This window comes from Electrona antarctica, assembly GCF_951216825.1.
Source record: "Electrona antarctica genome assembly, chromosome: 10".
NCBI classification, from domain to species: domain Eukaryota; kingdom Metazoa; phylum Chordata; class Actinopteri; order Myctophiformes; family Myctophidae; genus Electrona; species Electrona antarctica.
This window is the reverse complement of record NC_136791.1, coordinates 27,066,231-27,094,187: the sequence shown is the minus strand read 5'-3', so window position 1 is coordinate 27,094,187 and position 27,957 is coordinate 27,066,231. Positions and strand designations below refer to the sequence as shown.

Below are 27,957 nucleotides of genomic sequence, written 5' to 3'. Positions count from 1 at the left end.
TTTTATTTATTTTTTGTCAAATTTATATATTTTTTACATTAGTTATTATGGTTAGGCATTGTTACTGTGATTAGGAGTTGGCAATGGTTAGTTTGGATGGGGTAAGGTAAGGGCCCGGGTTAGGCTTTAGTTTCATGCCAAAATACTGGCCGGTTGGGTCCAGAGATGGTCCGCATTTGAATTGTATACGTGTCACATGGAAATATTTACATTATCTTCATAGCCTAATATATGAATATGCAGTGAAAAGGGATATTAGCCCAATATCCTTGTGCATTTGCAAATACCAGTGGCGTGCACAGACATTTAGAGGGGCAGGTGCTCAAGTGAAAAAAGGGCACCTTGTGCAGCGCGTGGAACCGGCCGGTTGCCTTAAAATAGTGTGAGATTTATAGATTGTAGGGCCTAAATAATATATTAGAAGCTTTTTTTTTAATCAAGAATTGATCAATGTCACCATGGTCCACATACTTTATAGTGTACAAAACATACTGTACAGGTCCACATACTGTAGTGTACAATAAAATAGCTCTAGCAACCCCTAGTGTCTATCTGTGCACGCCACTGGCAAAAAAACATGCCATATGGCCTTGACTATGAACCCCCCACCCCCACCCACACGTGATGCATACAGTATGGGCACAATCCATTGTGTAAAGGTCACAGTCAGATCCAGGGAGGAACAGCTTATGATGACTAAAGGAAGTCCGTTTGGATATCAGTCAAAGTCCTGTCAAGACAAGAGACTTGACTCACTGTAAAACCCATGAAACGCACGTCAGATCACACCACAGTGTGGTCCAGTGTTGTTTTCGTCGGCTAAAACTAAGACGAAAAATGTTACGTCGACTACCCTTTTTCACTGACCAAAACAATGCTCACAATGCGTCGCAGAGATCAGCTATTTTCAGCATGCAACCAAAGTGTAAAATCTGCCATTACAACGATATCAAGGCCTGTCAAAACACATGTTAGTCGACTAAATCAACTGTAGATTTAAGTCGACTAAAATCTTATATTTAGTCGACTAAAACTGGACTAACACTAGAACATTCCAGATGACTAAAATGTGACTAAAACTAAATGAAAACTATTCAAAAGACTATGACTAAAACTAAAATCAAAATGTGCTGCCTAAAACAACGCTGGGGTGCTCATGTGGTCAAGCTGCTACACACTTTCAACACTGGACTCGCCCAATTTTGGGCATGTCATTGTAGGCAAACATTTTCAAAATATTTCACAAATGCTGAGCAGACCTGCAAGCTCACAACACGACAGGTTGTGAGACTTGTACATCTGGTATTATTGAAACATTTTAGCCGGGAGTCCCCCAAGCATCTATACTCGGCCGGTTACCGTTTTTCCCTCCCTATACACCAAATCTCTTTACTGAACATGGCTGATCTACAAGCTCTACAAGCTCACAGCGCGTTGTTGATATATTGTTAATGTAGATGTTGGGCCCAGAATACGCTCCAACGTGTTCAAGACTTCAAGCAGGTACGTGTTTATGCACGTGTTGAACAACGTCATGTCAAAGGAAAAGGCCATGTTCTCCTATTCAAGCACTTGGACAGATTCTTCAGAATTGAATACATAAAGCTAAGGGACTTCAAGGTGGACAAACATTTACCCATCACACCCATGTGGGAATATAGAATTCCTTCAAACTATTCCTGTGCCATTCCCGTTTCTACTGATGCAAATATGCACACACACACACACACACACACACCCCCCCCCCCCCCCCCCTGAACTCCTCCCAGAGCATGACAGTGTCATGTTAATGATTAAGCATGTGGTTGAGTGAAGAGGGCAGACTTCAGTAGGATAGGGGGGAGCCGTGTTTGGCAGCCATTTTAGAGGCAGAACAGTCTCCTCTCTGGAGCAGGTGAACAGAACACTCAAAGAGTGGCTGAAATCTCTATCAGGATATTATTTTGTACGTGTCAATGTCCCATTCCATCTGTCCTTCAGTCTCTAAGAGCTATTGCTATAGGGGACAATGTTTGTTGTCCTATGTACAGTATATGGCAGTGAAATACGGTAGTGTTATGTTTTCTAGTTGCACAAGTTAAATTATTAACTGGGTGTGGATGTACTCCTGCCATGGTGGTGACTCTGAGTGTGGCGGAGGACTCCAGTGACAGCAGTGAGAGTGAGACTACGTTAATAGCACCCGTCGTCGTCCAAAGGCTACCGGAGGACGAGAAGAAGACAGACTCGGCAGAATTCTTCATCAGCAGGTAAACAAATATACAAAACAAACAAACAAACAAACAAGTTTTCGGTGAGCACCCATGATTATGTATGTATTGTGTGTGTGTGTGTGTGTGTGTGTGTGTGTGTGTGTGTGTGTGTGTGTGCGTGTGTGTGTGTGTGTGCAAGGTTCCTCACGCTTCCTCGCTTCCTTTTGGATGCAGGACCCGTGATGGAAAGTACATTTACTCAAGTACAATTTTGAGGTATTTACTCAAGTACTGTCAATACAATTTTGAGGTACTTTTACTTTACTGGAGTATTTCCAATTTTCAATACTTTTTCTTCTACTTCACTACATCTCAGAGACAAATATTGAACTTTTACACCACTATTATTATTTGAAATCTTTAGTTACTGATTATTATTACAAAACATACATTAACCAGTAACCACTTCAGCCCTGTTAAAATGTTGGCTACCGTATTTGAAAATAGACGATCTACACCAGTGGTTCCTAAAGTGGGGTCCGGGGACCCCCAGGGGTCCTTGAGGGAGTTCCAGGGGGTCCCCATGCTAAATGATAGTTTGGAACCAAATGGACCCTTATGGGTCTGTAACTCTGATAGTGTAAACGGGTCCATTTGGTTCCATTTGTACACTCCGAGTTAAATTAACATTGATTTTGCAATATAAATTGGGGTCCCAGAGATAGAAATGCCATTAAATGGGGGGTCCGTAGACTATTGCATGTCAAACTGGGGGTCCTTGAAATTAAACTGGTTGAGAATCACTGCTAGAGCCGTAAAGATCTCTTATGGGGGTCCCTGGCACATCTCCGTGGGGCTAATTAGTGTCAATTTGGGGGTCCTTGACATGAAAAAGTGTGGGAACCACTGGTCTACAGGTGTGTTGTGACGCACACTGTACATGAGTACATTTACTTTAACCCATTTTGGGGGCAGGAACCCCTTTTGGTGTTTTAAGCATTATGTTATTCTTTAGCTGTTGAAAAATAGCAGATCTACAAGCTCATAGCGCGCCACCGAGTGGCGCGCTATGAACTTGTAGGTCTGCTATTTTTGAAAAATCGTGAGAATGTGGTGCAAATCTTTGAAAATATATTCTTTCAGAGTGAGCATTTTTTAACTCAAATCTTTGCTTCTGCGGGGGTCACTGGAACAACATATTTTCAGATGGGGGTCGGTGGCCAATTACATATCATTTTGGGGTCCTTGACATGAAATATTGAGCACCATACAGAAACATAGGTATTTCAGAAAACTGTCAGAATTTAGAAGACATTTTTTATACTATATTTTGATGTCAATACTTATTATATATATATATTATAATATTTTCTCAAGTACATTTGTATTTAGTGTGTTTCCGTAATCCGTATTGATACTCTTACCAATAGTAAAATATGTGAGCATGTTTTCCACCACCGTGCAGGACCAATAACCTCATCCTGAGTGTGTTGCTGTTGGTGGGAAGCTACTCTGCTATTCTGATTCCAGCATATTACCCTTCGGATAGGCTGACAGCCACCGATGGCCACCAGGAGCCAAAAGATCCGGTATGAATGGCTGCACAAGTGCTTAGGCCTGTCACAGTTATTACATAATTGTCTACTCGCAATTATTTGAGACAATCCGAATTATTTTGCATAATCATCATAATTAAATGTAAAAAAAGAATTGCACTCGTGTGAAGTGAGGGGCGCTCTTATCATCATAAGTACGAGTAAAGGGCCTTGCAAACGGGGGAGCGAGGAACGCACACGTTGTTGCCTGGATCAACAACAGGTCTGCTCAAGAGGGGCGAATCCAGGTCTGGCGAGTCGCGGGCGTGTGCACGAAACAAAACAAATTCACGGGACCACGCTCGTGTAAATACGCTTGCGTTGTCGCACCGCGACTTCTCCGAGCAAAAACGCAGGTCTCATTGAAAATTAACTATAGGCGCGTTTTATCGCTCCCCGTTTGCAAGGCCCTTTAGACAGAGTTTAGACAGTCATGGGGCCAGTCCAATGGGCGGCTCTTCTACACTTCTATTGGCGAATAGGGACAACCGGAAGTTTACGGAATGCATTGGAGTCTATATGGGCTCGTGCGAGTACATGAACCACGTGACCGGGCTGTTTTCTGCCCCCTCAATGTCGCAACTCTGTCTATACTCTATGGCTCTTGGAGGGGCTAGCGCCCCGCAAAAAAAGAATCACACCCAGTGTGTGCAAGTGCCTTGATGATGATGTATGGTGATGATGTCTGAGGGGACCTCAATGAGGGGGGAGGGGCCTCAATGAGGTCAAAGAAATTACATTTCAAAACGTAAAAGTACGACCCCGGACGGTTAGCTCAACCGTCTGGGCACCTGGGCTGCCAAGCCAGCCGGATGGCGTACCGCGGGTTCGAATCCCGAGCCTGACGGCCGTTTGCTGCGTGTCGCTCTCCATCTCTCTCCCCCTTTCCGGTCTATCTACTGTTCGCTATCAATAAAAGGCATATATAACCCCCTCCCCCAAAAAAATAGTATTACAAATAATAATCATAATGATAAAGAGTGCACACAAATGGTTTGTGACGGTGCAGACGGACGGATATTAGAGTCCCTAATCTAAACTCCCAGTGGATGTGGCAGCACGGGGACGCCCCGCCCTCCGGCCTAGCGGGTCGGCCGACATGGCGCTCAGCTCCCAGCGGACGCAGTGCGGGACACCCTGCGTCCGGGCGTGGCGGATCAGTGCCAGCTTGCTGAGCGTCTTCAGACTGGGACTCAGGTCCAGGATGAACAGGTCGCCTCCGCCCCCGCCGCCGAACAGCACCACGCGGTCGCCGCCCACCACCACACTGCACATCCCGTCCGTCTGCCAGGCAGGCGGGCCGCCGCCCTTGGGCTCCGCCTTGCTCCAGGAGAAGCTCTCCGGGTTGAACTTCCACAGGAGGTCGTTTGAGGGAGAGGAGGGGGAAGGCGACGCCCCCCTCTTCCTCTCTCTGCCAAGTATGTAGAGCTCTCCGTTGTAGGCGAAGGCCGAGTGTCCGTCACGCTCCCCGGGGAGGAGTCGAAGCGGCCGCCTGACCTCTGACAGGACCACTGCGGCTCCGGCCGGCGGAGCGCACGTCGGGGTGTCGTCATCGCCGGGACGTGCAGCGGCGGCGTCGCCGTTACCGCTCAGCCAGCACTCGCTCTCCGTGTCGAACACCCTGACGTTGCTGTGGTAGTCGCTCCCCCCCGCCGCCCCCCCAAACAAGACGAACATCCTGGTTCCGATGACGGTGGCCGACTGCACTTCGGAGGCGGGCGGCGGGGTTCCCCGCGCCGCCACCAGGGACCAGACCATGGCATCCGTGTCCAGCCGGTAGATGCTGTCGGTGCGTCCGCTCCAGCGCGTGTACCCGCCGCAGACGTACAGCGCCCTCCCCAGGACGCAGGAGGAGTGGCGGTCGCGCGCCTCGGGCACCCGGCCCGTCACCTTGGGCCGCCGCCAGCGGTGCGCTGCCGCGTCATACGCATAGAGCGCGTCGTAGTAGTCCGTGGTGCGCCAGCTCCTCCCCCACAAGTAGACCACCTCCTCTACGGCTACGGCGGAGCTGCAGCGGCCCCGCCCCCCCCACAGGGAGGAGGGCGCCTCCACCAGGGGGCGCTCTCCCCCACCCAGAGCCGCGGTCGCCGGGGGGAGCTTGGTCCAGCGCAGCGTCACCGTGTTGAAGACGTGCACCTCCACCCGGAAGCCATGCTCCTCCTCCACGTCGTCCGAGTCGTAGGGGCCCAGGAAGGAGTAGACCTTCTGGCCCACGGCCACCGCCGTTGCCCCCTGGATCTGGGGGGAGATCCCCTGGATCAGGGGGGAGGCGCCCTGGATCTGGGGGTAGGTGCCTTTGATCTGCGGGGAGGTGCCCTGGATCTGGGGGGAGGTCCACTGGATCTGGGGGGAGGTCCCCTGGATGTGGGGGGAGGTGCCCTGGCTGTGGGGGGAGGTGCCCTGGATCAGGGGGGAGGTGCCCTGGATCAGGGGGGAGGTCCCCTTGAGGTGGACGGTCCAGCGGAGCATCCCTCACACCGTCCCGACAGACCGCAATCTGGGATCAAATTACGGACTCTGTGGATTCAAATGAGATCAATGTGGATTCAATGTGGATTCAAATGAAATCAAAGTGGATTCAAATTAAATCAAAGTAGATTCAAAGTGGATTCAATGTGGATTCAAATTAAACCATTTGTCATCGTCAAATCTCACTCTAAAAGAGAATGGACTATTCTACGACCACAATGATGCTCAACAACGAATAATGGAATTTTCTCCAAGCCAATCAATGTGGAATCAAATGAAATCAATTTGGATTCAAGTGAAGGTGATGTGGGTTCAATGTGGATGCTAATTAAATCAAGTGGAATCGTCAAATCTTCCTCGAAGCGAGAACGGAGTCAACTATGACTAACTCGCAACGATGCTCAATAAAGGCGAATGAGCATTGTCCCTTTTATTGGTGAAACTGCACAAACGACACTTGAAGCTCATTGGCCGATAGAGAACAGAGGTTCTGACGTCACTCCTTATGTCCCTGAGTTACTGTATTAGTTATGATGATTTGATGTATGATGATGTATGATGATAAGAGAACCCCAAGTGAGGGTTGAATAGAGGACGCCACGAGTGATTAGCCTTGAGGATAAAAAGTGAGGACAGAAAAGCGCCCCTCACTTCACACAGGTGTGCTTTTTAATTAACCACTTGAACCACAACATCCATATTCAGAGAGGATTGTTAGCAAAAAAGTCACACCCGTGTGAAGTGAGGGGCGCTCTTATCATCGTACATCTTCATGCATCATCTCATTCCGGCCAATCTCAATCCTCACCTTCGCCATCAATGTTTGTGTTACGCAATGTTTGTGTTTACACAAACACTCAACATTGTCCATTCATTGTCAATGGCATTTAATGTTTGTGTTACACACACACCAAAAGCTGGACATATGAGTGGCTATCGCCCCTCAAAAAAGCAAAAACTAGAAATGCACTCTGTCGAGGTGCAAAATTGCACACAAGTAGGCCCTACATCGATACATGGCCTACTTTTGATATAGATAGAATGAAAATACATTGCATGGATGCACCTGGGGCGTATCCTCAGTGATGTATACGGGTTTCGGGTCTCGCGAACATCATACCCCTCACTCGGGTGACCCAGCCGGGGTGATCAAGGCCTGACTTACGTCCCAGTAGCTACCCTCGATCAGACCCACTAGGGAAAGACCAGGGCCACACAATCCATTGGAACCACTCCGGAACTACTCTGCCGGGACTGGGAGGCACAATTCTGGCATGTGGACGGACTAGACTCTGTGGATTGACTCCAGTCCGGGCCCCTCCTACGTCTCACCAGGTCCACTCCTGCTCTCACCAGGTGCAGCCAGGACCTGTGCGTTGCACCAGAGTCCCATGCAGCACCAGACACTTCATTCAGGAGTGTTGGATTCTTGAGCCGCAATGGTTTTGCAGGCTCCACCTGGGCAACAGTGGTACCGCAGGCTCCGCTTGCAGCTCGAATGGCCCTCCTAAAGGCCTCACCGAAGGTTTTTTGGGCTTCCTCCTCACGGAGGATGCAGGCTGGGGCGTCAACCCATACTGCTCCCAGGGTGCCGTCTACATTCCGGCTGTCATCCGTCGCTCCGGTGGTCACCAGACTATACCTGGTTGTCACATAGTTATATTCCTATGAGTCACTATAAATAGAATACCATCCATCCATCCATCCATCTTCAACCGCTTATACGTAGTCGGGAGTGCTCCAGACTTCCCTCTCCAGAGCAACATTAGTGACTTCCTCCTGGGGGATTCCGAGATGTTCCAAGGCCACCTCAGAACGAAAATATATTGCATGGATGTACCTGGGACGTATCCTCAGGGATGTATTCCAAGGTCATCGGGGTTTCGGGTCTCGCGAACATCATACCCCTCACTCGGGTGACCCAGCCGGCGTGATAAAGTCCTGACTTACGTCCCAGTAGCTACCCTCGCTCAGACCCACTAGGGAAAGACCAGGGCCACACAATCCGTTGGAACTACTCCAGATATAGTATGATCAAGTAAGGCATTAATTTATTAAAAAGATCACACCCGTTTGAAGTAAGGGGCGCTCTTATCGCCATACATCATTTCATTCCGGCCAATCACAATTTGCGTCCTCACCTTCGTCTTCAATGTTTGTGTTTACACAACTGGCCATTCATTGTCAATGGCATTCAATGTTTGTGTTAGGACAATGTTTGTGTTAGGACAATGTTTGTGTTAGGACAATGTTTGTGTTTACACAAACCCTCAAACCTGGACTAAAAAAAAACCCACACAAATATGGAGATAGAAGGTTTCTGCCCGACAGCAACGATATGCTAGTGATCCAGAGCTTTAAAGATGGAGTGCCAGTGCCACGATTTTTTTTCCACCCTAAAACATGATCATCAGGTATTATTATAATATAAGGAGGAAGAACTTTTTCCAAAAAGTGTACAGTATTTGTTAAAATCATGCTTCTATGTGGACACGTCCACCAGTTCATTAAATATGCCTGGTTTGCCTGGTGGGTGGTGATGGGTGGTGATCCACCTGAACTGAAGCCGCACCCACAGCTGTAGCTGTAGTTGATAAAGGGGGAGGGGTTAGGGGAGGGGCTGATAGTGTGATGTCACTATATTACTGTTTATTTCATTGGCCCGTTTGTATTTAGGGTTTCTTCCTGGAGGCTGAACCCTCGACAGTCAAAGTGAATACACCATTGCACATAAAAACGACTCCAGTGTGTCTATGAAGTACTGTCACCTCATAGAAACATGAAAAACTGGAGAAAATACAAAAAATGTGGCACTCCATCTTTAAGTGTTTTGAGAACCACCGCTCTAACTCTAACCCATTCTTTATCTTCCTCTCCCAATTCCTCTATAGGTGTTCCTAAACCGGTCAGCCTCCCTGCTGTCCGGCCCCTGCCGGCCTAGATGGAGCGTGGACCACCTCAAGGCCCTGGCCTGTTCTGCAGGTCTCATGGACGTCCCTGTGTTCGTGGTGGAGCCGGGGTTCAACTCTGCGTCCTCCTCCTCCTCCTGGGACCTGTCGCCTCCCTTGGGGCTCCGGGGCAGCGAGCAGAATCTGGCCACGGTGCTCTCCTCTCTGCCCCAGCCCGGGCTGCCCCTCTCCCTGGGGGGCAGAGAGCAGCATCTGGCCACGGTGCTCTCCTCTCTGCCCCAGCCCGGGCTGCCCCTCTCCCTGGGGGGCAGAGAGCAGGACAGCTGCAGGCGCTGCGTGGTGGTGGGCAGTGGAGGCGTGCTTCATGCCAGCCGTCTCGGCTCGCACATTGACCAGTACGACGTCGTCATCAGGTTAGTAAACACTAGTTGTATACTAAATGGCTATAAATCTAATAAAAGTAGACCCATATGGTAATTTAAGGTGGGTGCTTGCAAGGAGAGATCCTGTGTGTATATCGTCTGTCGGGTGGAAACCTCATAATGTCCAAAACTGTTACTTTTCTGGATAAAAAAAAACTAAAAAATAGCTGCAAGCAGCGATAAGACGGAGCCAAGCGATAAAAGCAATAAAGATGACGTCACTCTTTTTGTTATGGGAATTGGCTGAAGGGGTTGTCAGTCAACGCTGTACTCCCGCAGCCAACCATGCATTAGCAGGGTCCAGACTCTTCAACCATGCATTAGCAGGGTCCAGACTCTTCCGCACAAAGGAATGGAAATGTGATTTCAAGGGGGGAGTGGTTAACACCCGAGCGGCATAAACGGAGTTCTCCGTCCTATCAAATAGTAACGCCCAGTGCTCAGGACGGCGATTAATAAAAGGACGGAGATTTATTGATAGCAAAACCGATCGCATCGCTCCACAGGCTGGGAGCGTCTGTTGGGCAACATTCGATGTCATTTCTGGTTGGGACGTCATCGAAAATGTTCCCCCCCATTTCAGCCGATCAGATCGAGTTTGTGAGTTGTTTTAGACGGCCCATCGCGGTCCCGTCGCTATAGTCGCGTTAGAATTAATCATACGATCGCATCGGGAGTGTTTTGGCTACATCAAGCTACTTCAGCTACATCCGGGATAGCGCCTGGTGCGTCGCTAAATGTACTCCGTTGCTGCAAATCGCTGGGCGCTATGATTTAATGGTCCTATAAATACCCCCGGGCGTTCATGGTGTTAACCAGGCTACGAGCTTGCTGATCTACTACTCGCTGAGTCGCTGATGTTGTGTCATGCTGTACTATGATCAAGTAGGGCATACATTTACGAAAGAAACCAAAAAAAAACATGGACATGAGGTTTCTGTCCGACAGCGACAATGCTGCCATTTATTCTCAATGAATCTACAGTACGTGAGCGAACGCTTACCTCACTCTCGTTCTTCTTTGTTTTCTCCAGGCTGAACAACGCTCCTGTACTGGGCTTTGAGAGAGACGCTGGCTCCAAGACTACCATCCGCCTGGTTTACCCAGAGGGAGCCCCCCACTCCGCTGGGGAGTACACAAACACCGCCATGGTGGCTCTGGTGGTCTTCAAGAGCCTGGACCTGGACTGGCTCGCCTCTGTCGTCACCAAACAACCTCTGGTGGGCGACAAACACAACCTCTAAATCAGGGGTTTTCAACATTTTTACACCAAGTACCACCACAGAATATATCTGGCTCTCCAAGTATACCACCAACTGATTATTATACAAATACAGGAGCGTACACCTGCCCCAGTATTAACACAGGAGTAAAATGTAATTTATTCTTTGAATTGTTTTTCCAATTTTGCTGCTGCTCTGATGAAACTCTGTCTAATCAGCACAACTGATAATATTTCGTGATTAATCCGTCCTCAAATCTTCTATTAACGGCTAGGTGTGCTGTCATGCTCATTTCAGCACAACTGGAGAGCCTATTTCAACCAATTGCTTGGTTAGAATAACTACCTGTATGAATATAAGTATTTCATTCTACTTTAGTCTTTTTTTGTCACGTTCACAGACTTCTTACTCTAGGGGTCTGCAACAGGGGGTCCGGGATCCCTAAGGAGGTCCTTTTAAAAAAAAAAACCCTTGTATCCCTATTCTGAGGGGAACATTAGCCAAAAATAGCCGATCTGCTGCAAAGATGTTTGGTGTAGAGGAAAACACAAGCAGACTAAGTACAGAGTGAAAGGCCAAGTTTACCAAGTATTGACGGTTTAAATGGTTAAATGGTAAAAATGCAAATTAACATGAATCCAACATACACTGATTGTGCTGTCAAACAAGTCTATGAAGCTATCTATGAAAAGGTTTAATAATTGCCAACACGGTTTTATACACTATGTAGTAGGGGGGTCTCTGCCTGCTTCATCTCTCTCTCAGGCAAGGGGCCGTTGGAAAACGTTGAAGATCCTCCCTGGTCTTACTCAGTTGTGTGCATGTCTCTCGTCTCCTGCCGATGCTGTGTGTAGAGCTTCTGGTCCAAGCTGTGGTTCTGGAGGGAGGTTGTGGAGGACATTCCCCTGAGGCCGGAGAACTTCAGAATTCTCCACCCAGAAATAGTCCACAGGACGGGACAGGCCCTGCAGAGCTATGCTCACAACCAGGGGAAGGTCAGTGAATGAAGCAGAGGTGAAAATAATACATTAATACAAGTTAATTAAGACAAGTGGCGGTCGTAAAAAGCGACACCTTTATTTTGCCTACAATTTCACTGACTTCCTGTAGATCTAAACATTGAAATTGTTTGAACAACAGTTCTCTTTCGCCTATCTGTGTATTTACCCCCCCCCCCCCCCCTCCCCGCTACGATATAGCTTATATTAGGTTACTAATACCAACACAGTGTAGCGTTAGTCCTATGGAAGCCATATCCTCGCCTGCCTGGACAAAGCTTCTGTTGGTGTTAAGTCCATACCACACCAAAGGGACAAGACGGTTTCAGCGTTCGTCCCAGAGGTGCGATATGTCGACCCAAGTCAACACACCAATGGGATCTATACTCGCAACCATTTGGTTGCAAGGAGTTGCATGGCGACCCTTTGGTGTGGTTTGGGCTTTAGATATGACGTCTTTTGTCCTCCCATATGCAGATGGTGCCCACGCTAGGTGCCAGTGCTGTGGTGATGGCGTTGCAGTTGTGTGACCAGGTGAGCTTGGCAGGGTTTGGCTACGACATGCAGCACCCAGAAGCCAGGCTTCACTACTATGAGACCATTCGCATGGAAGCCATGAAGGTTCAGGTATAACACAAGGGTACTACTATCTCAACTCAGACTGTGGGAATATAATGTGGTAATAATAAGGCCTTTTTTTTTTACGTGAGAACTTCCTGGAACTCAGAATAGACCGGGATAATGGCCATAATGGCCGGGATTCGGAAGCCAACATCTTAAACACTATGCCTAAAGTAGAATAGGCTCTATGTAATTTTGGAAATAACTCTTCCTATACTTCCACGCCTCTCCCGACTTCTTTCACAGATGTTACCGATGATGATACTAATGAAGGCTCTAGCTGTTCCATTCTGGTCAAACAGAGTTAGTGCTGCTATAGAGCACTCATATGGATGTGAAGAATCAACTGACTGAGAAAAAACGCTAATGTTAATGCTGCTGAATTAGTTACATTTTCGCTAGAAACAGACGGTTTCAAATATGAGTGACTGACTGTCGCAAACGATACAGAGACACCTCCCTGACAATTTCGCCAAGACACTTTGTTTATTTTTGGACCACGATGCTTATATGAGATGATTTTAAGATGACCCCATGTTATTCTCCATAGAGAAATTACTTCCGTAAACCAGGGGATGAGCGAGTGATGTCAGCGCTCTATTGTGCATGTTTGCTCACTGGAAACACCTCTGCTACACCAGTGGGTCTCAAAAGTGTCCTTGAGTGTGTGTGTGTGTGTGTGTGTGTGTGTGTGTGTGTGTTCCAAATGGGCCCCGTACGGGTGTGTTAACTCTGAGAGTGCACAAATGGAACAGTCTTAATTAGTATCATCGGTAATACGTCGGAAGACGCCCGGAAGTAAAAAGAGTTATTTCCAAAATGGCATATGTGCATATTTGATATCTTCCCCTTCGCCGGGGGAGATATTAGCCTTTTGGTCATCAGGCAGAGGTTCTGGGCCACACTATACTGCTACACTTGCATAATTTGAAATTTCACATTCATAACTCCAGGCATAATCCTTCATAATAATGATAATAAGCACATCGCTTTGTTGATTCTATTGTCAATACACAGGTTGTCCATGATATCAGCGCTGAGAAGCTCTTCTTGAGGGATCTGGTGGCTGCAGGAGCCGTGTCTGACCTCACAGGGGCGCTGTGAGGACGCAACGTTACGTACCGTAGAGGGTTTGAGAGACGACATTGTTACATAACGGGCACCCGATGTGTGCCGATTTTTGAGTGGTGTAAACCACTCCTACAACTGGCTTTGTTAGTTTACGTGTCTGTCCGTACCAAAAAGAAATGAGCATGGTTGCTATGGTCACCCAGTTCACACGGGTGTGATTTCATCTTTGTTAGTTTACGTGTCTGTCCGTACCAAAAAAATGAGCATGGTTGCTATGGTGACCCAGTTCACACGGGTGTGATTTCATTACGTCAGACATTACGTCAGACCACAGCTGATCAGGCTATATAATACCTTACACCACTCAGTTCACACGGGTGTGATTTTTATCAGCTTGCAGAGCTGATCAATGATGGGACTTTCTAGTCTAGTCACGTGCGACAACAGAAAGCCCCACTAAAGGTACAATATGCAAGAGAATGGAATGCAAGCTATTATGCAAGATATTATGGTCATATCATGGTTTGGTTACGATTGGTTCCCAAGGCGGCGTACTTTACTTTACAAGCTCACACATCGCGCAACGATGTGATGCGCTGTGAGCTTGGAGATCGGCTATTTTTGAAAACGTGTGTGTGTATCTTTTTTTATTTTTTGAGGGGCGCTAGCCCCTCCTATGTCCAGCTTTGAGTGAAAACTATGTTTTTCTACCGTGTCCTATGACCAGTTGAGTGTTTGAGTAAACACAAACATTAATTGTGTAAACACAAACATCATGTAAACACAAACATTATGTAAACACAAACATTGTGTAAACACAAACATTATATAAACACAAACATTATATAAACACAAACATTGAAGACAAAAGTGTATGAGGACCGCAAATTGTGATTGGCCGGAATGAGATGTATGATATAAAAGCACCCCTCACTTCACACAGGTGTGTTTTTTTTTTTTTTTACTTATTTTTTTATGTTTTACTTGATTCTTCATACAATTCTCAATATGCAGGTCACACACAATGTCACTCAGTGGCAGTGCTACAAACGAAGCTCTGTCTTGTCTCGTTTAACGGCTGCAGGAGCACTGTCTCACCTCACAGGGGGCGCTGTGAGGAATTAAAGTACTGACTGTTGGAGAGTAGACAATAATTGTCTCCACCAGGCCGAAGGCATGGGGAGAGAGTATGTTTTGCACTCCGTCCGTGTGTCCGTCCGTCCGTCCTTCCGTCCGTCCGTTACCAGCTAATCTCCGGCACCGTTAACCCGGTCGATGCCAAACTTTGCACACACACTCCCTGGATGCCAACGATGAACCTCTGCCCCACATTTTCCAGAACGGCCTGTTATAGCGCCACCATGAGGCAGCTTTTCACATTTTTTACCTAAAACTGCACCGATCTGCGTGAAACGTTGCATGCACACTCCCTAGAGGCCAAGGACAAACCTTTGACCTGCACTTTCCGCATCTTCCTTTTATAGCGCCAACAGGAGGCCGACTTTTGTAAAACACATTTTTTTATATTACTCCTCCAGATTCTGTCCAAAAATCTCACAAATCGTTACACAGTATCTCTATGGTCATGTGCTCAAGTTGGATCTGTCCGATATTTAATATTCCATCCTAATTGGCTATAATTGGCTTTCACAGTTTGCAAGATTGCCCCGTTTTGAACAAAAGCCTCAAATCATGAACGCAGCATGTAATTTACGTGAAATCTTTCACACATTTTCTTACTAGGCTGAGGAATATATCCCACCCTTTTCACATTGGCCTGTTATAGCGCCACCAACAGGTTGATTTTTGCAAAACACATTTTTGGAACAAAATGCCTCAAATCATCCAATTGCCATCAAAGGCGTAAGAAGAAATGGCAATCGGTACACATGATCTCTGTAGTCATGTGATCAAGACGAGTCTGTTGGATTTCTCAGATTGTACACTGATTGGCTAAGATTGCCTTCCAAAGTTTTCAGGAGTGGCCCGTTTTGTACAAAATGCTGCACATGTCCTGCTCATCCAGAATTCTATCCTCAGAGATGCTATGAGTGATCTGGCTCTGCATTTCCTCAACAAAATGAAGAAAATTGTTGCAAAAACATCACACACACTACTATCCTCCGGGTGGAGACCTGTGCCCGGAAGGGCACTTTTTCTAGTTCATCACTGAAGTCTCCAATAACACATTCCCTGTGAGAGTGAGTGTGTAAATGAATGAATGAAAATAGAATGCGGAAATAGCCCACATATGACACAAGTATAAAACAGGGCTTAAGTGGTTAGGCTTTTAGACATCCTCCTCCGTGCCTCACCAGCTGTTCAGTCAATTAGTCATCACATGGCTGAATAATGAGTCCCTCAGAATTAAACAGTGTGTGCACAGGCAGTGATGACGATGTAAATAATTAATCAGAGATGAATGTAACCATAATGTATCCATGTTCCGTTGTTTATAACAGTTCAATAGACAAGTGGCTTATTACATTTCTTTTGGCAAACATGCAGCATATAAGACAATATTTGAAATAAATAGAGGCTGTTGTAAATGTTATCATCAACACGGAACAAACGGATCACAGAAACATTAATTCTAGCTGCAATATATTTGGGTAATCGTTGCTAGCCTCGCATAGCGATACTAATATCACTGTGTGGATATTAGTCTCGTCCCTCTCAGGATTCGATTGTTTTCTGCAATGTCCCGCCCCCATATTTTAATACTGGGCCCCGGTTGGTTGTAGCCTGGTTCCAGACGAATCTGGTTGGCTCGTCACCACTTCGGCCGTGAAGTCCTCCCACAATTGAGAGGGGCCAGACTTAATCTGCCTGGGGCAATATGCATCCCAGACGCAGATGAAGGCTGGCTACGCGAGGCGTAAACCGTTGCAGGACTCAAATGTTTCAAAATGATGTTTGAAAATACATGTCACTTGATTCTTAAGTAGCCTCGGTAGTAAACACGACGAATAATTTAATAATTATTATATTACAAATAAACAAAAACAGATGACACTTTATGAATAAACAATTACACCTCAAACAATAGCACAATGTGTACGACGGCGTTTTAAAAAGTTCTCGCCGAGGGGCGCTTTGGGTGGAGTTAGTGTACCAGCGCGGAGCCTCGACCGCGAGCCAATCCGACAGCATTGACATGACAGCAAAGTTATAATAAAGAAAAGAAAGTAATAAACAAACTACACTATGGCCAACTTGTCACTAGTCACTATAAGGAAGAGGAGAAAGAAATCTGAAAATAGCTAATATCTACAAGCTCACAACAAGGCAGTTGTAAGTAAGTAGAATGCTTGTCAGGATGGGGGTCCCAGTTCAAACAGGATTATCTTCGGGGCGGTCACAGCCTAAAAGGTTGAGAACGGCTGATCTCTGTGACTGCACATACATACTAAAGGTCCCTGCACACAGAGCGCGTTTTTCGGATTTTTAGCGGCGTTTCGGTTTTCCGAAAAACGCGTCCAGTGTGCAACCACCTTAACAGGCTGACGCAGAGCCTCTTGGTGGGGAATGGAGGATGGGAGGCACTACATCCTCCCAGTTGGGGCTCCTCGTTGGCACGTGAGCCAGTAAACAAAAGTTGGCAGTTGGCAACACAGAAATGTGAGGGGACGGAGGGAGGGTTAACTGCCGTAATAACAACTAACATTTGGAGAAAGAAAAAGGGTCTAAGAAGAAGTAATTGGCTGCTCTAAATTAAAAACAGAAAAGAAAATAAATAAATAAAAAGAAGAAAGTGCTTAGACAAAAACATAATCAGTGGTTTCGGTCAAGTCCTATTTGCTGTGGATTTATGAGGACCGGAAATATATGTGCATCTTTAAAATGCAGTTCACAACATTAAGGCTTTTCCACACAAGGGACAGCACGAAAAAGGAAAAAAAAAAGTTTCCTTTACACAACATGTAATATTTGCTTGGCAATGCAAATGATGCATGGAGCAGTGTGTTTGAGATGGGTGTCACTGTCTGGTCTACCACAGAGGAATGGTGCGCTAGCCGACGTTGTGTCCAAATGGACTGTTACGGCTCTGCAAATCGCAGAGGATCTCACAGTGTAGCTCGAGGGTTCCAGTAGAGTTTACGTCATCGGTTCTCAGCTGTTTTCATTTCAAGGACATTCAGTTTGATTTGCATTTAGCACACAGAGCCCCATTTCATTATACGGTATGCGTCTCTCTGGGACCCCATTCCACACTGTAAAATCCTCAGTGTTTAATTTAACAGTACAAACAGAACCAAATGAACCTGTTAAAAAGTGCTCTCTCAAGCCCGTCCGTGGCCAAATAAAATATCAACTTGGGGGTTGACATGAAAAGGGTTCTTCTACAGCAGAGGGTTGTGTGTGAGACGGCTCCCACAGCTTGCTGGCCAGTAGTTTGGGTTCTACAGTAGCCCAAAATTTGAACTATCGCAGTTGTATTTATCGATTCTGACATTTTCAATCTACGAGAGTTCAAAGACTTATATACGCACCTTGGGTGCGTCGAGCGAAACCACCTGCCTGGAGATCTGTTCTCAATGGAGATCTGTTCTCCATTGTAACAGAGCCCCTGGCAGTCAAGGTTGCGCAGCCAGTTGCACTCATTTGGGGAGACGAGGACAGATCCAAGATGGATGACAGATTCCGAGACCGAGTGGATTAAAAACTACGGACCTCCGGGTTTCAGAACCTTCCCGGAAAATAATCGGACAGGTGGGGCAACCAGGAAAGCACCTTAGATTTTGCATTTGTACATTCAGTTGTTCAGTGTTACTTTTGAGGCAGGTGGTTTCGCTCGACGCACCCAAGGCTATAAGTCTTTGAACTCTCGTAGATTGAAAATGTCAGAATCGATTGGTAGTTTGGGCCAGTAGTTTGGGTTCTTCTACAGCAGAGGGTTGGTAGTTTGGGCCAGTAGTTTGGGTTCTACAGCAGAGGGTTGGTAGTTTGGGCCAGTAGTTTGGGTTCTTCTACAGCAGAGGGTTGGTAGTTTGGGCCAGTAGTTTGGGTTCTACAGCAGAGGGTTGGTAGTTTGGGCCAGTAGTTTGGGTTCTACAGCAGAGGGTTGGTAGTTTGGGCCAGTAGTTTGGGTTCTACAGCAGAGGGTTGGTAGTTTGGGTTCTTCTACAGCAGAGGGTTGGTAGTTTGGGCCAGTAGTTTGGGTTCTACAGCAGAGGGTTGCGTGACGGCTCCCACAGCTTGCTGGCCAGTAGTTTGCAGTGCTGGAGGATGCACTCGGTGGGGATGACGCCCAGGTGGACCGTCAGCAGCTCGTAGCACCTCACTACCTCCCCCTGGTGGCTCTTGCTGTAGTAGCGCAGCAGCTTCCTGCAGCAGGACACAACCAAGCAGGTCCTTTTTTAGCCTTCTCTTCTTCTGTCTTCTAAATAATGACAGTTTTCTGAAAAACCTCATGTTTCTATATCAGTGGTCAAGGACCCCAAAAAGTATATGTAATTGGCCGCAGACCCCCATCTGAAAATATGTTGTTCCAGGGACACCCCCTCCCCCCCCCCCAGAAGCAACGATTTGAGTTAAAAACGCTCTGAAAGAATATTCAAAGATTTGCGCCACATTTTCACGATATTTAAAAAATAGAAGACCTCGTATGAGAAGCTCGTATGAGCTTCCCGCCCATCCCAGAATGGGCGGCAACCAGATCTTATTTTAATGATGTTTGGGAGACAAGAAACACTTTCCTGGGGTTCTTATGTGGGTAATATGTGTTTCTGTCGACTTGTAAGACAGTAAAGTCGAAGTTGAGTCGATGCATCGTTTTATGACGGGACGGGACGGGGACCTTAACAGGGGCGGATGGAGGTGCGCGCGCTCAAATACGGAGCATGTCAAACAAAGCACTGCGCACACAGTGGCCTCTCCAATATGGCACAGTGTATGTATCATCTGTATGGCAAAGCGCTGATTATCAAAACATAAAACTGTAATAGTAAATACTAAACAGTGCAGGCACACACGCAAGTGTGCATCGCATGATTTGTCCCAAATGGGCTTTCGAGAAAAGGCGAACTCAATGAGTTGCATTGTTATGGTTCACCTTAATGAGCAGTCATTAACACATTGAGCAGGTTACCTGTAATAGTCCCAGGCTAGCATTCCTATGGGGGCGGAGTCATCAGGCAGGATGGGCAGGTCCACGGCCTCCAGTTTATAACCCTGATTGGTCAGATATCACGCAAGGGATAATCAATGGAGAAAACCCTGAGAGGGTGATTAGACCCAAAATGCAATACTTTTTACTTCTACTCCACTACATATCAGAGACAAATATTGTACTTTTTACTCCATTCACACAACAGTTAGTGTTGAAGTGTCCTTGAGCAAGACTCTGAACCCCTAATTGCTCCCGATTTGTATCAATGAAAACGTGAGAACGCAACAGAACTTTGTCGTCTATTGTGCTGATTGTTCTGTAAAGGTGGCCTGTTATGGCAATATTGGACTCTTAAACATTGATCTATCAATTAATTGATTGCATGCATATCATGAGGTTCCATTTGAACTACACCAACTGATGTGGTTGGCCAGGGGAGTAACTCTTTCTTTCATGGGCAGATGGGTGTCGACACCCCACCCCACCAGTAAGGACAAAGAACTGGTTTTCCCTGGCCAGGGGGTATGACATCTCCTTTCTCTCAATTCCTGCTTCCCACTTAGAAATTAGGATATAAGTAGCTCTGGTGCTGGTTACTCTCGACTGCCTGCCGCCGCATTAAGACTGCACAGCCTGTCGACTTCTGCAAAAATAAAAAGAACAATTTCGCTACAAACCAATACAAAGACGGTTTTGTGTACTTTCCCCCGGTGGATGCACTCTACCCCCACCCCACCACACATGTCGTCAATGGAAATTTCTATTGACAATAATCTGTAGAGGGCGCAGTGGAGTAACAAATTATTTTTTCTTCTGGTGAAAAATAATAATAATTCTGCCCAAAAAGCATTTTATACGTGTGGTGGGTGGCTCAAGAGTGTGTGTCGACTAGAGAAAGTAGGCTTTCATCGCCACAAAACCGTCTTCATATTGGCGAGTAGCGAAATCTTTTTACTTTTGCAGAAGTGGACAGGTTGTGCAGTCTTCATGCGGCGGACAGGAAGACGAGAGTAACAGTCTTAAGGAGAAGTCCTTGAGGCTATGGACCAGAGCTAGGGTATAAAGGTGACGGAGGGACTGGTTGAAGGGGCTTTTGGAGAAGATGGGCTTTGACTGCGAGGACATGCAAGGCTGAAGCCGTGTTGTTGGAGACAATTATAATGTTGGCTTGATAATAATCTTCTAAAATAAACGTGGACTTATGTGTTCACCTTCGGATTGGACAATATAATTTTTTTCCATAACAAGGACCGTATACCGTTTCATTTTCAAACCAGAGGAAGTGGCAGAAATAATAGTCCCCGTCCCGCAGCGTGACGGTGGAGTAGCCCTTCTGGAGGTAGCGGCGTGTGGTTCTGACCAGGTCCCACACCTACACAAGTTAGCACGCACGCACACGCACACACACACGCACACGCACGCACACACACAATCAGGTGATATTACGTTTAGAAAGAAGGAATGATCAAACAATCCACCTAAAATGTATAGTACACCGTTTCCCAAAGAGTGGGTCGGCGTTTGGGTCGATGGACCAATTTTTATGGGACCCTTTTTTCATTCCCTACATCAATTAAATAATTCCAAAAATGTATCAAATAATAAAAGTATCAAATCATTTCTAATAATAAAACAAAAGTGAGGGGCACTCTTATCTTATTATACATCATCATACATCATCTCATGAACAACTGAATTTATGTGATTGATTAGCCGATTTGCTTGTCTAAATCTTTCAATGGCATTTAATGTTTGTATAAAATGTACGTCATATTTGGTGGGCATTTGACCTAATTTCTCCTTTCATTGTCAATGGCAAATATTGAGACGTGAGGGACAAAAGCTATATATATATGACGTCTACATATGACGTAAATTTTCCCTTCATTGTCAATGGCCTTTAATGTTTGTGTTGCCACAAATGTATGTCATATTTGAGGCACATATGACCTAATTTCTCCTTTCATTGTCAATGGTAAATATGAGACGTGTGGGGGACAAAAGCTGTATATAGGAGGCCCCTCAAAAAACGTTGTGTACGGTCGGACCTTGCTCTTGATGAAGTGGGCCAGCGGGCCCTTGCCCAGCTCGGAGGTGGTGCGGTCCGTGACGTTGATGGACGGTGCGATCATCTGACCGGTGGAGCGGTCCACACAGATGAAATGGATGAGGCCCGGGAAGTCCTCCAGGTACGTGAGAGAGCACAGACGTCAAGAACAATACACTCTGGATATTTACGTTTAAACTTTACCCCCCCAGACGAGAAGATGTGGCCTAATGCACATCAAACTGGTGCACCTTGACATTAAAAAAAGGTTGAGAATCACTGGTCTAATGAATAAAACATCTGCCTTCATCTCTGCCTAACATGTTTTTTTGTTGTGTTTTTTTTGTTGCATGCAGCGTTTGTCAAACTCCCTAAATTATTCAGCTCTTGCTGAAGAGCACTGGGAGGAGAACGAAGGCCTTTGGAAATATTAAAAGGAATATAAGATTATAAGAGTCTTGTGTGAACGTGAACTCTAAGCTACATCTGGACGAGTAAAGGTATCAGCCCCTGACACCTAAAGGAGTGTGAGATCACAAGAGGATATGAAACCATGGTGATGTTCCTTTTGCTCTTCACCAAAAGAAAGTCTTTCCAGTCCAACAGCTTCTCCCTGAGAGAGAGAGAGAGAGAGAGAGAGAGAGAGAGACAGCGCGAGAGAGAGACAGAAGGACAGACAGAGAGAGAGAGAGACGGAGCGAGAGAGAGACAGAAGGACAGACAGAGAGAGAGACAAATGCATGGAAATGTGTCAATTGCATGGAAATGTGTCAATCAATTCAAGGTGTCAATCACAGTCAACACAGTAGGGTTTCAGATTTGTGCCCAAAATGAGACATTTTTCTTAGCCTGGGTTCCAGGCTGATTTGCTGCGTTCCCCGGATCTGAAATGTCAACACAGCAAATCAGGCTAACATTTTCTATCCTAAAGGAAAGAAGCCACTATGCTGAGAACTCCCAGGAAAGGCACCCGTTTTCTGTGTGTGTCATGACACGCATATTGAAGGCATGTTGATTAGTATAGTAGTGTATCTGTATAGTAGTGTATTAGTAGTATGATGCCCCCCCCGGAGTTAGTGTCGAAGTAGCCTCGGAAACCCAGACGTTTTTATTTCCAGAGAGAAAAAAAAAGTCTGCGACCGAGTCCACTTCAATTCGGCATAGAGTAGCGCAAACGTTGATCACTCTTTGCTGATTTCTGATCATCTTGCACCTTTAGTAAATTGACACACACACACACACACACACACACACACACACACACACACACACACACACACACACACACACACACACACACACACACACACACACACACACACACACACACACACACACACACACACACACACACACACACACACACTATGTAAAATGTAAAGCACTATATAAATACTGGATAAAAGGTTTCTGGTCGACAGCAACGATATTCAGAGTGTAAGGTCCGCTCAGACACATAGCAGAGGCTGACGTCCATCTTGATCCATGACGTAGTTTGTTTGGCGATTATAAATAGGGCTTATTCTTAAACCCTATATACTTTGTTGGCCGGAGTCCCCCAGGGGTCTATGCTACGCTCCCCTCTTCTCCTTCTACAGGCCCTTGGGTGTTTTAATATTTTCTAATATGGCCCCCCTTTGAAAAAAGTTTGGACACCACTACACCAAAAACAGCAGATCTAACGAGCTTGAGCCAAAAGTCTTCCCCCCGGGAATAAGAACGCTATGGTTCAAGTTGTTAACTGAGAAATGCTTCTTATAGGATTGTCATTCCCTCCTCAGATCATTTTTTACTTCATCCGCTCTTGGCATCCGTTTGAGGTGCCGCAGAGCCGTCGCTGACATCTCACCTCCCACAGAAGGAAGTCGCTTTTGATCGCATGAGAAATGATGCTTCCGAGGGCTTGTGTTCCGTGAGAAGTCCGGAAAACAGCAAAGTCTTATGACCGTCTAATGGTAAAAATATGACTGTGGTGTGTGTGGGTGACAGCTGATTTGAGCTTTCACACACGCCAGGTGTGACTGCTTAACCCATTTTTGGCGGGAACCCCTTTTGGTGTTTTAAGCATTATGTTATACTTTAGCTATTTTTGAAAAGTCATGAAAATGTGGCACAAATCTTTGAATATATTCTTTCAGAGTGAACGTTTTTAACTCAAATCTTTGCTTCTGGAAGATCGTGGAACAACATATTTTCAGATGGGGGTCGGCGGCCGATTACATATAATTTTTGGGGTCCTTGACATGAAAACTGTCAGGATTTAGAAGACCTTTTTTTTAAGAATCGTCCTCAGGTCAAAATGGGTTAAATCAGCCATCACCCACACCACAGTGCCGCGTCTGCATATACAAGAAGGATGCAGGGGGGTCTAAAGCACTGCAGGCGAGCTAGCCAGATGTATGGAGGGTCGAGATGATTGGAGATGCCGCTGGAGGGCCCGTCCCAAGGACCACCTACAGAGAGATCTGACTGGCTGTGGGAGAACGCTGGAGAAACCTACTATGCCCCCCCCAACGGCGTTGGCTGCATTTCACGTGGGTTGGCCCCGTTTCCCCAAAATATATCGCACCTAACCTTCACCATTTTGCCGTAACTTCGATGTCTTCAATGTATATATGTTTTATGAAAGTAAACTATAGGCCCAAAATACATGCTCTACATGCATGTATTTTTTCCCCCAGTTTCTCGTTTGCTTTTCCGCTTCGAACCCTAGTCAACAGAGTCCTGCTCGCTTTAAATTCAAATCATACCCCGTCACATTTTCAATTAAACAAGTTTATGTTTTCTGTCACTGGTAAATTTGTCACAATAATAACCATTCCACGTGTTTCCAATGTGTTTTTGACAACTGCGCTAAACACTGTTAAACACTGTCTTCCCCCTACACTCGCAACAAAACGACATAGGCACCGGAAAATGCATTTATGTAGTTTACAGTCAATAAATACTATTTCTGACAATTTGTTGTCCTCGGGCAGTAGGACCCAGCAGCATTCCTTTTCAGGCGGTACGTCTGCACAAATAAACGCTGTAGAGACAACAGAGCTACAAGGGATGCTGCCCAATAGGCTACTAAAATGTATGTCACTCAGTACGACGAGCATAGTGTATTTTATCCAACAAAATGTAGTCGTAATAATTTAGTCATTTGACTCTGCTTTGTTGTTTTATCATTACATACTTTTCATCCCTTTCCTTTAATGCAATTTAGTGCATTAAAGCATTTGAATGTTCAAAATGTGCAGTATACATTTAATTTGATTGAGCCACTTAAAGCCTACATACTGTACTTCGTTGACCGGGATCCCTCAAGGCGCTGTACTAGATCTGCTCGTATTGCCAGCCTACAAGCGCTCAGAACACAACTTTTTGTACAACTTTTCCTGGAGATGGGCCCTCTAGAACCATGGTTCTCAAAGTGGGGTCTGCGACGCATAGCCAGGGGTCCGCAAAATAATTCAGATTCCCCCCCCCCCCCCCCCCCCCCCCCCCCAAAAAAAGAATGTGGGGAAAATTGTGTTCCGCCTTTATCGATCAATGGATCTAACGTACTTTGGAGAACGTAGACACCATTCAAAGCAGAATAGAACATGGCGGCCGCGTCCATTGAGTTCAATGGAGAAGTGGCACCACGTTATATATCTGGTTCCTCAAGCTAAAGATGGAGTGCTGTGATTTTTGCACTTTTTTGTTTTGTATGTCTATGTCTTCCCTGTGTATTTTCGGTTTCACAAAAGGCCCAATCGAGGCCCAGGTCAAAAGGCCCAATCGAGGCCCAGGTGAAAAGGCCTAATCGAAATGACAGTAATATAGTGACATCACAATAACATCCCCTCCCCTAACCCCCCTTTATCATACAACCACAGCTGTGGTTTCTCGTTTCTAGTATAATCATAGGACCATCAAAAAAACACCCTGAATTTGTTGTACGTTACCACATGGGGTTGAAGTGGTGAAATCAGTGGGGAGAGAGAGACAGGGGAGGGCGGGGGGGGGGGGGAGAGAGACGGGGGAGGGCGGGGGGGGGGAGAGAGAGACGGGGGAGGGCGGGGGTCTGATACGCACTGCACCATCGCCTGCGCTCGCTCCTGCAGTCCGGGGGACAGGCGCTGCGCTGCGGCGTGGGGCCCTGCATGGCTCTCCGTGAGGAAGCACTGTCTGTACACCCTGCACAGCTCGGTCTTCATGCTGACGCACAGCGGAATCAACCTGACGCACGCACAGACACGCACGCACACACACACACACAGACACAACCATTTCAAAGATACACTCAGGAAATGGTTCCATGCTATTCATATGGTTCAGCGGAGTCCCTCAGGGCTCTGTGCTAGCGTATGCTCCGTTGTCATCGTGGGGGAAAGATTTAGCTGGAAATAGCCGATCGACAAGCTCACAACGGGCGTGAGTGAGCTTAATGTCGATCTGCTATTTTCCCGCAAAAGCCCCCCCCCCCCCCCCCCTCTACAAGCCCACAATGAGATGTGATTTTCCGCCGGGGAAAAAAATCCCATGACATGCCAACATGAGGGATTGCAGAACGAAAATACATCGCATGGATGCACCTGGGACGTATTCTTAGTGATGTATTCCAAGGTCATCAGGGTTTCGGGTCTCACGAACATCATACCCCTCACTCGGGTGACTCAGCCGGTGTGATCAAGTCCGGACTTACGTTCCAGTAGCCACCCTCGATCAGACCCACTAGGGAAAGACCAGGGCCACACAATCCGTTGGAACCACTCCGGAACTACTCTGCCGGGACTGGGAGGCACAATTCTGGCAAGTGGCGGGACTAGGCTCTGTGTCTTTCCGGCACCCCAGAATCCCGGCACTGATGATGACTGATGTTTGACACCATCGAGCTCGGTTCATCGATTTCACCCAGCAGGGTCTCTCTCTCTCTCTCTCGCTCCCAGACATGGAATCTTGATTTAATTTAAATACTTTTATGTATCCTTTTATATGTAGTACTTCATGTAGATCATGCATGCTTGTGTTTGTATTCATCTCTCTCTCTCTCTGTGTAAAAGGTGTCTTGTTAAAATTTATCACAAAAAAAAGCAATGTGAACCACAGTGTCCAGAAGAGGGCAGTGTGAGACTTACTCTCTGTTAAAGCCAGATCCTCCTCTGGTGAATGCCTGGTTCTTGAACCCCGTCCATGCATGCTGGAGCTGGGACGACTATCAAGGAAGAAAAAAACAAACACACATTCCTTTTTATTTCCTTTGTTTAAAAGGTTTTGTTTTAGTTAATTCGTTTTTCCCATCAATTCAGTTGTAAAGTAGGTTTAATTGGGTTTTTTTAAAGGCTTAGTAGTTCCGTTTTTATTAATTTTAATAGTTTCTATTGTAATATAGGTCCCAGATACTATACCAGTGTGAGGTGAGACTAAAAAAAAAAGTTCCAAAAAAGTATTGTGTAATAACACCAATTTAATTTAAGTCAATGGTTTTCAACCCTTTTCATATTTATATCAAGGTCAATTATTTATTCGGCGTTTGAGCCACGGACCACCATTTTATGAGATTTAACCTCTTAGACCAAAAACGAAAGAATATTTTGTTGTCGTTGGATAAGATTTGTGTGTCCACAGTTCCAATGCTCTATTGATTAGGACTAGGAGATTAAACAGGCAAACGTTGATCAAAATGACAATTCTTCTACATTCCCTATTGTTTGTGTAGACTTGGGCAGATGTTTAACAATTATTTAACTCTTGAGAGCGTAAAATGAAACCAAATGGACCCTTAAGGGTTCATTTCATTTCACGCTTTCAAGAGTTAAAGATCTAATAAGGGTCCATTTGGTTACCAACTCTCCATGATTTAGCTGGGGACCACCTGAAACCACCTCAAGGACCACTGGTTGAAAACCACTGATTTAAGTAATCACAGTTAAAACATTGGAAGATATACCGTAGATTTCATATCCTATATACAAAACTAGGCTTATGTATGAAATACATTTACCATAGAAACAAAAACTATGCACAATTTATTTATCTTGAATATAGTTTGTTTTAGTTAGTTTTGCAAACACACAATACGCTTTCCATTAGTTATCGTTTTTAGTTATATTTCAGTTAAATAAAAGGGCTTATTATTTCTATGCAGTTGTCTTTACTTTGTTAGTTGTAGTTAACTGTAGTCCTTATAGGTCCGTTGTTATGGACATAAATTAATCATCAAAGTTATTTACAGTGTCCTACTGACCATGCTGTGAGTGCGCTTCCTCAGTTAAAACGGATTGTTTCACCAAAGTACTAGTAAAACTCGCAGGGGGGAAAATAAATA

General features: G+C 45.9%; 2 protein-coding genes across 4 annotated transcripts in view; one reads left to right on the top strand and one right to left on the bottom strand.

The window, feature by feature from the left end:
- Positions 1 to 2,112: 2,112 nt before the first annotated feature.
- Positions 2,113 to 14,214, top strand: st3gal7 (ST3 beta-galactoside alpha-2,3-sialyltransferase 7; the record flags this gene model as incomplete). The annotated part of the gene is made up of 10 exons (XM_079511889.1): positions 2,113 to 2,249; positions 3,658 to 3,758; positions 4,846 to 5,205; positions 5,427 to 6,073; positions 9,148 to 9,578; positions 10,621 to 10,807; positions 11,665 to 11,805; positions 12,286 to 12,435; positions 13,447 to 13,616; positions 13,894 to 14,214. 9 exons carry the CDS (start codon positions 2,113 to 2,115, stop codon positions 13,531 to 13,533), a joined length of 2,241 nt encoding a protein of 746 aa, XP_079368015.1. The 3' UTR covers positions 13,534 to 13,616; positions 13,894 to 14,214.
- Positions 14,215 to 15,945: 1,731 nt separating this feature from the next.
- hps1 (HPS1 biogenesis of lysosomal organelles complex 3 subunit 1) overlaps positions 15,946 to 27,957 on the bottom strand; it is a 40,988-nt gene continuing 28,976 nt past the window's right edge. For all 3 annotated transcript variants that reach the window (XM_079513371.1, XM_079513370.1, XM_079513369.1), the window contains exons 12-18: positions 26,768 to 26,844; positions 25,725 to 25,868; positions 22,197 to 22,272; positions 21,661 to 21,795; positions 20,871 to 20,984; positions 19,592 to 19,674; positions 15,946 to 18,828 (exon numbers count right to left, since the gene is read on the bottom strand). In XM_079513371.1, coding sequence (XP_079369497.1) covers positions 18,666 to 18,828; positions 19,592 to 19,674; positions 20,871 to 20,984; positions 21,661 to 21,795; positions 22,197 to 22,272; positions 25,725 to 25,868; positions 26,768 to 26,844 — 792 coding nt within the window. In that variant the 3' untranslated portion in view covers positions 15,946 to 18,665. The remainder of the gene's footprint in view (positions 18,829 to 19,591; positions 19,675 to 20,870; positions 20,985 to 21,660; positions 21,796 to 22,196; positions 22,273 to 25,724; positions 25,869 to 26,767; positions 26,845 to 27,957) is intronic.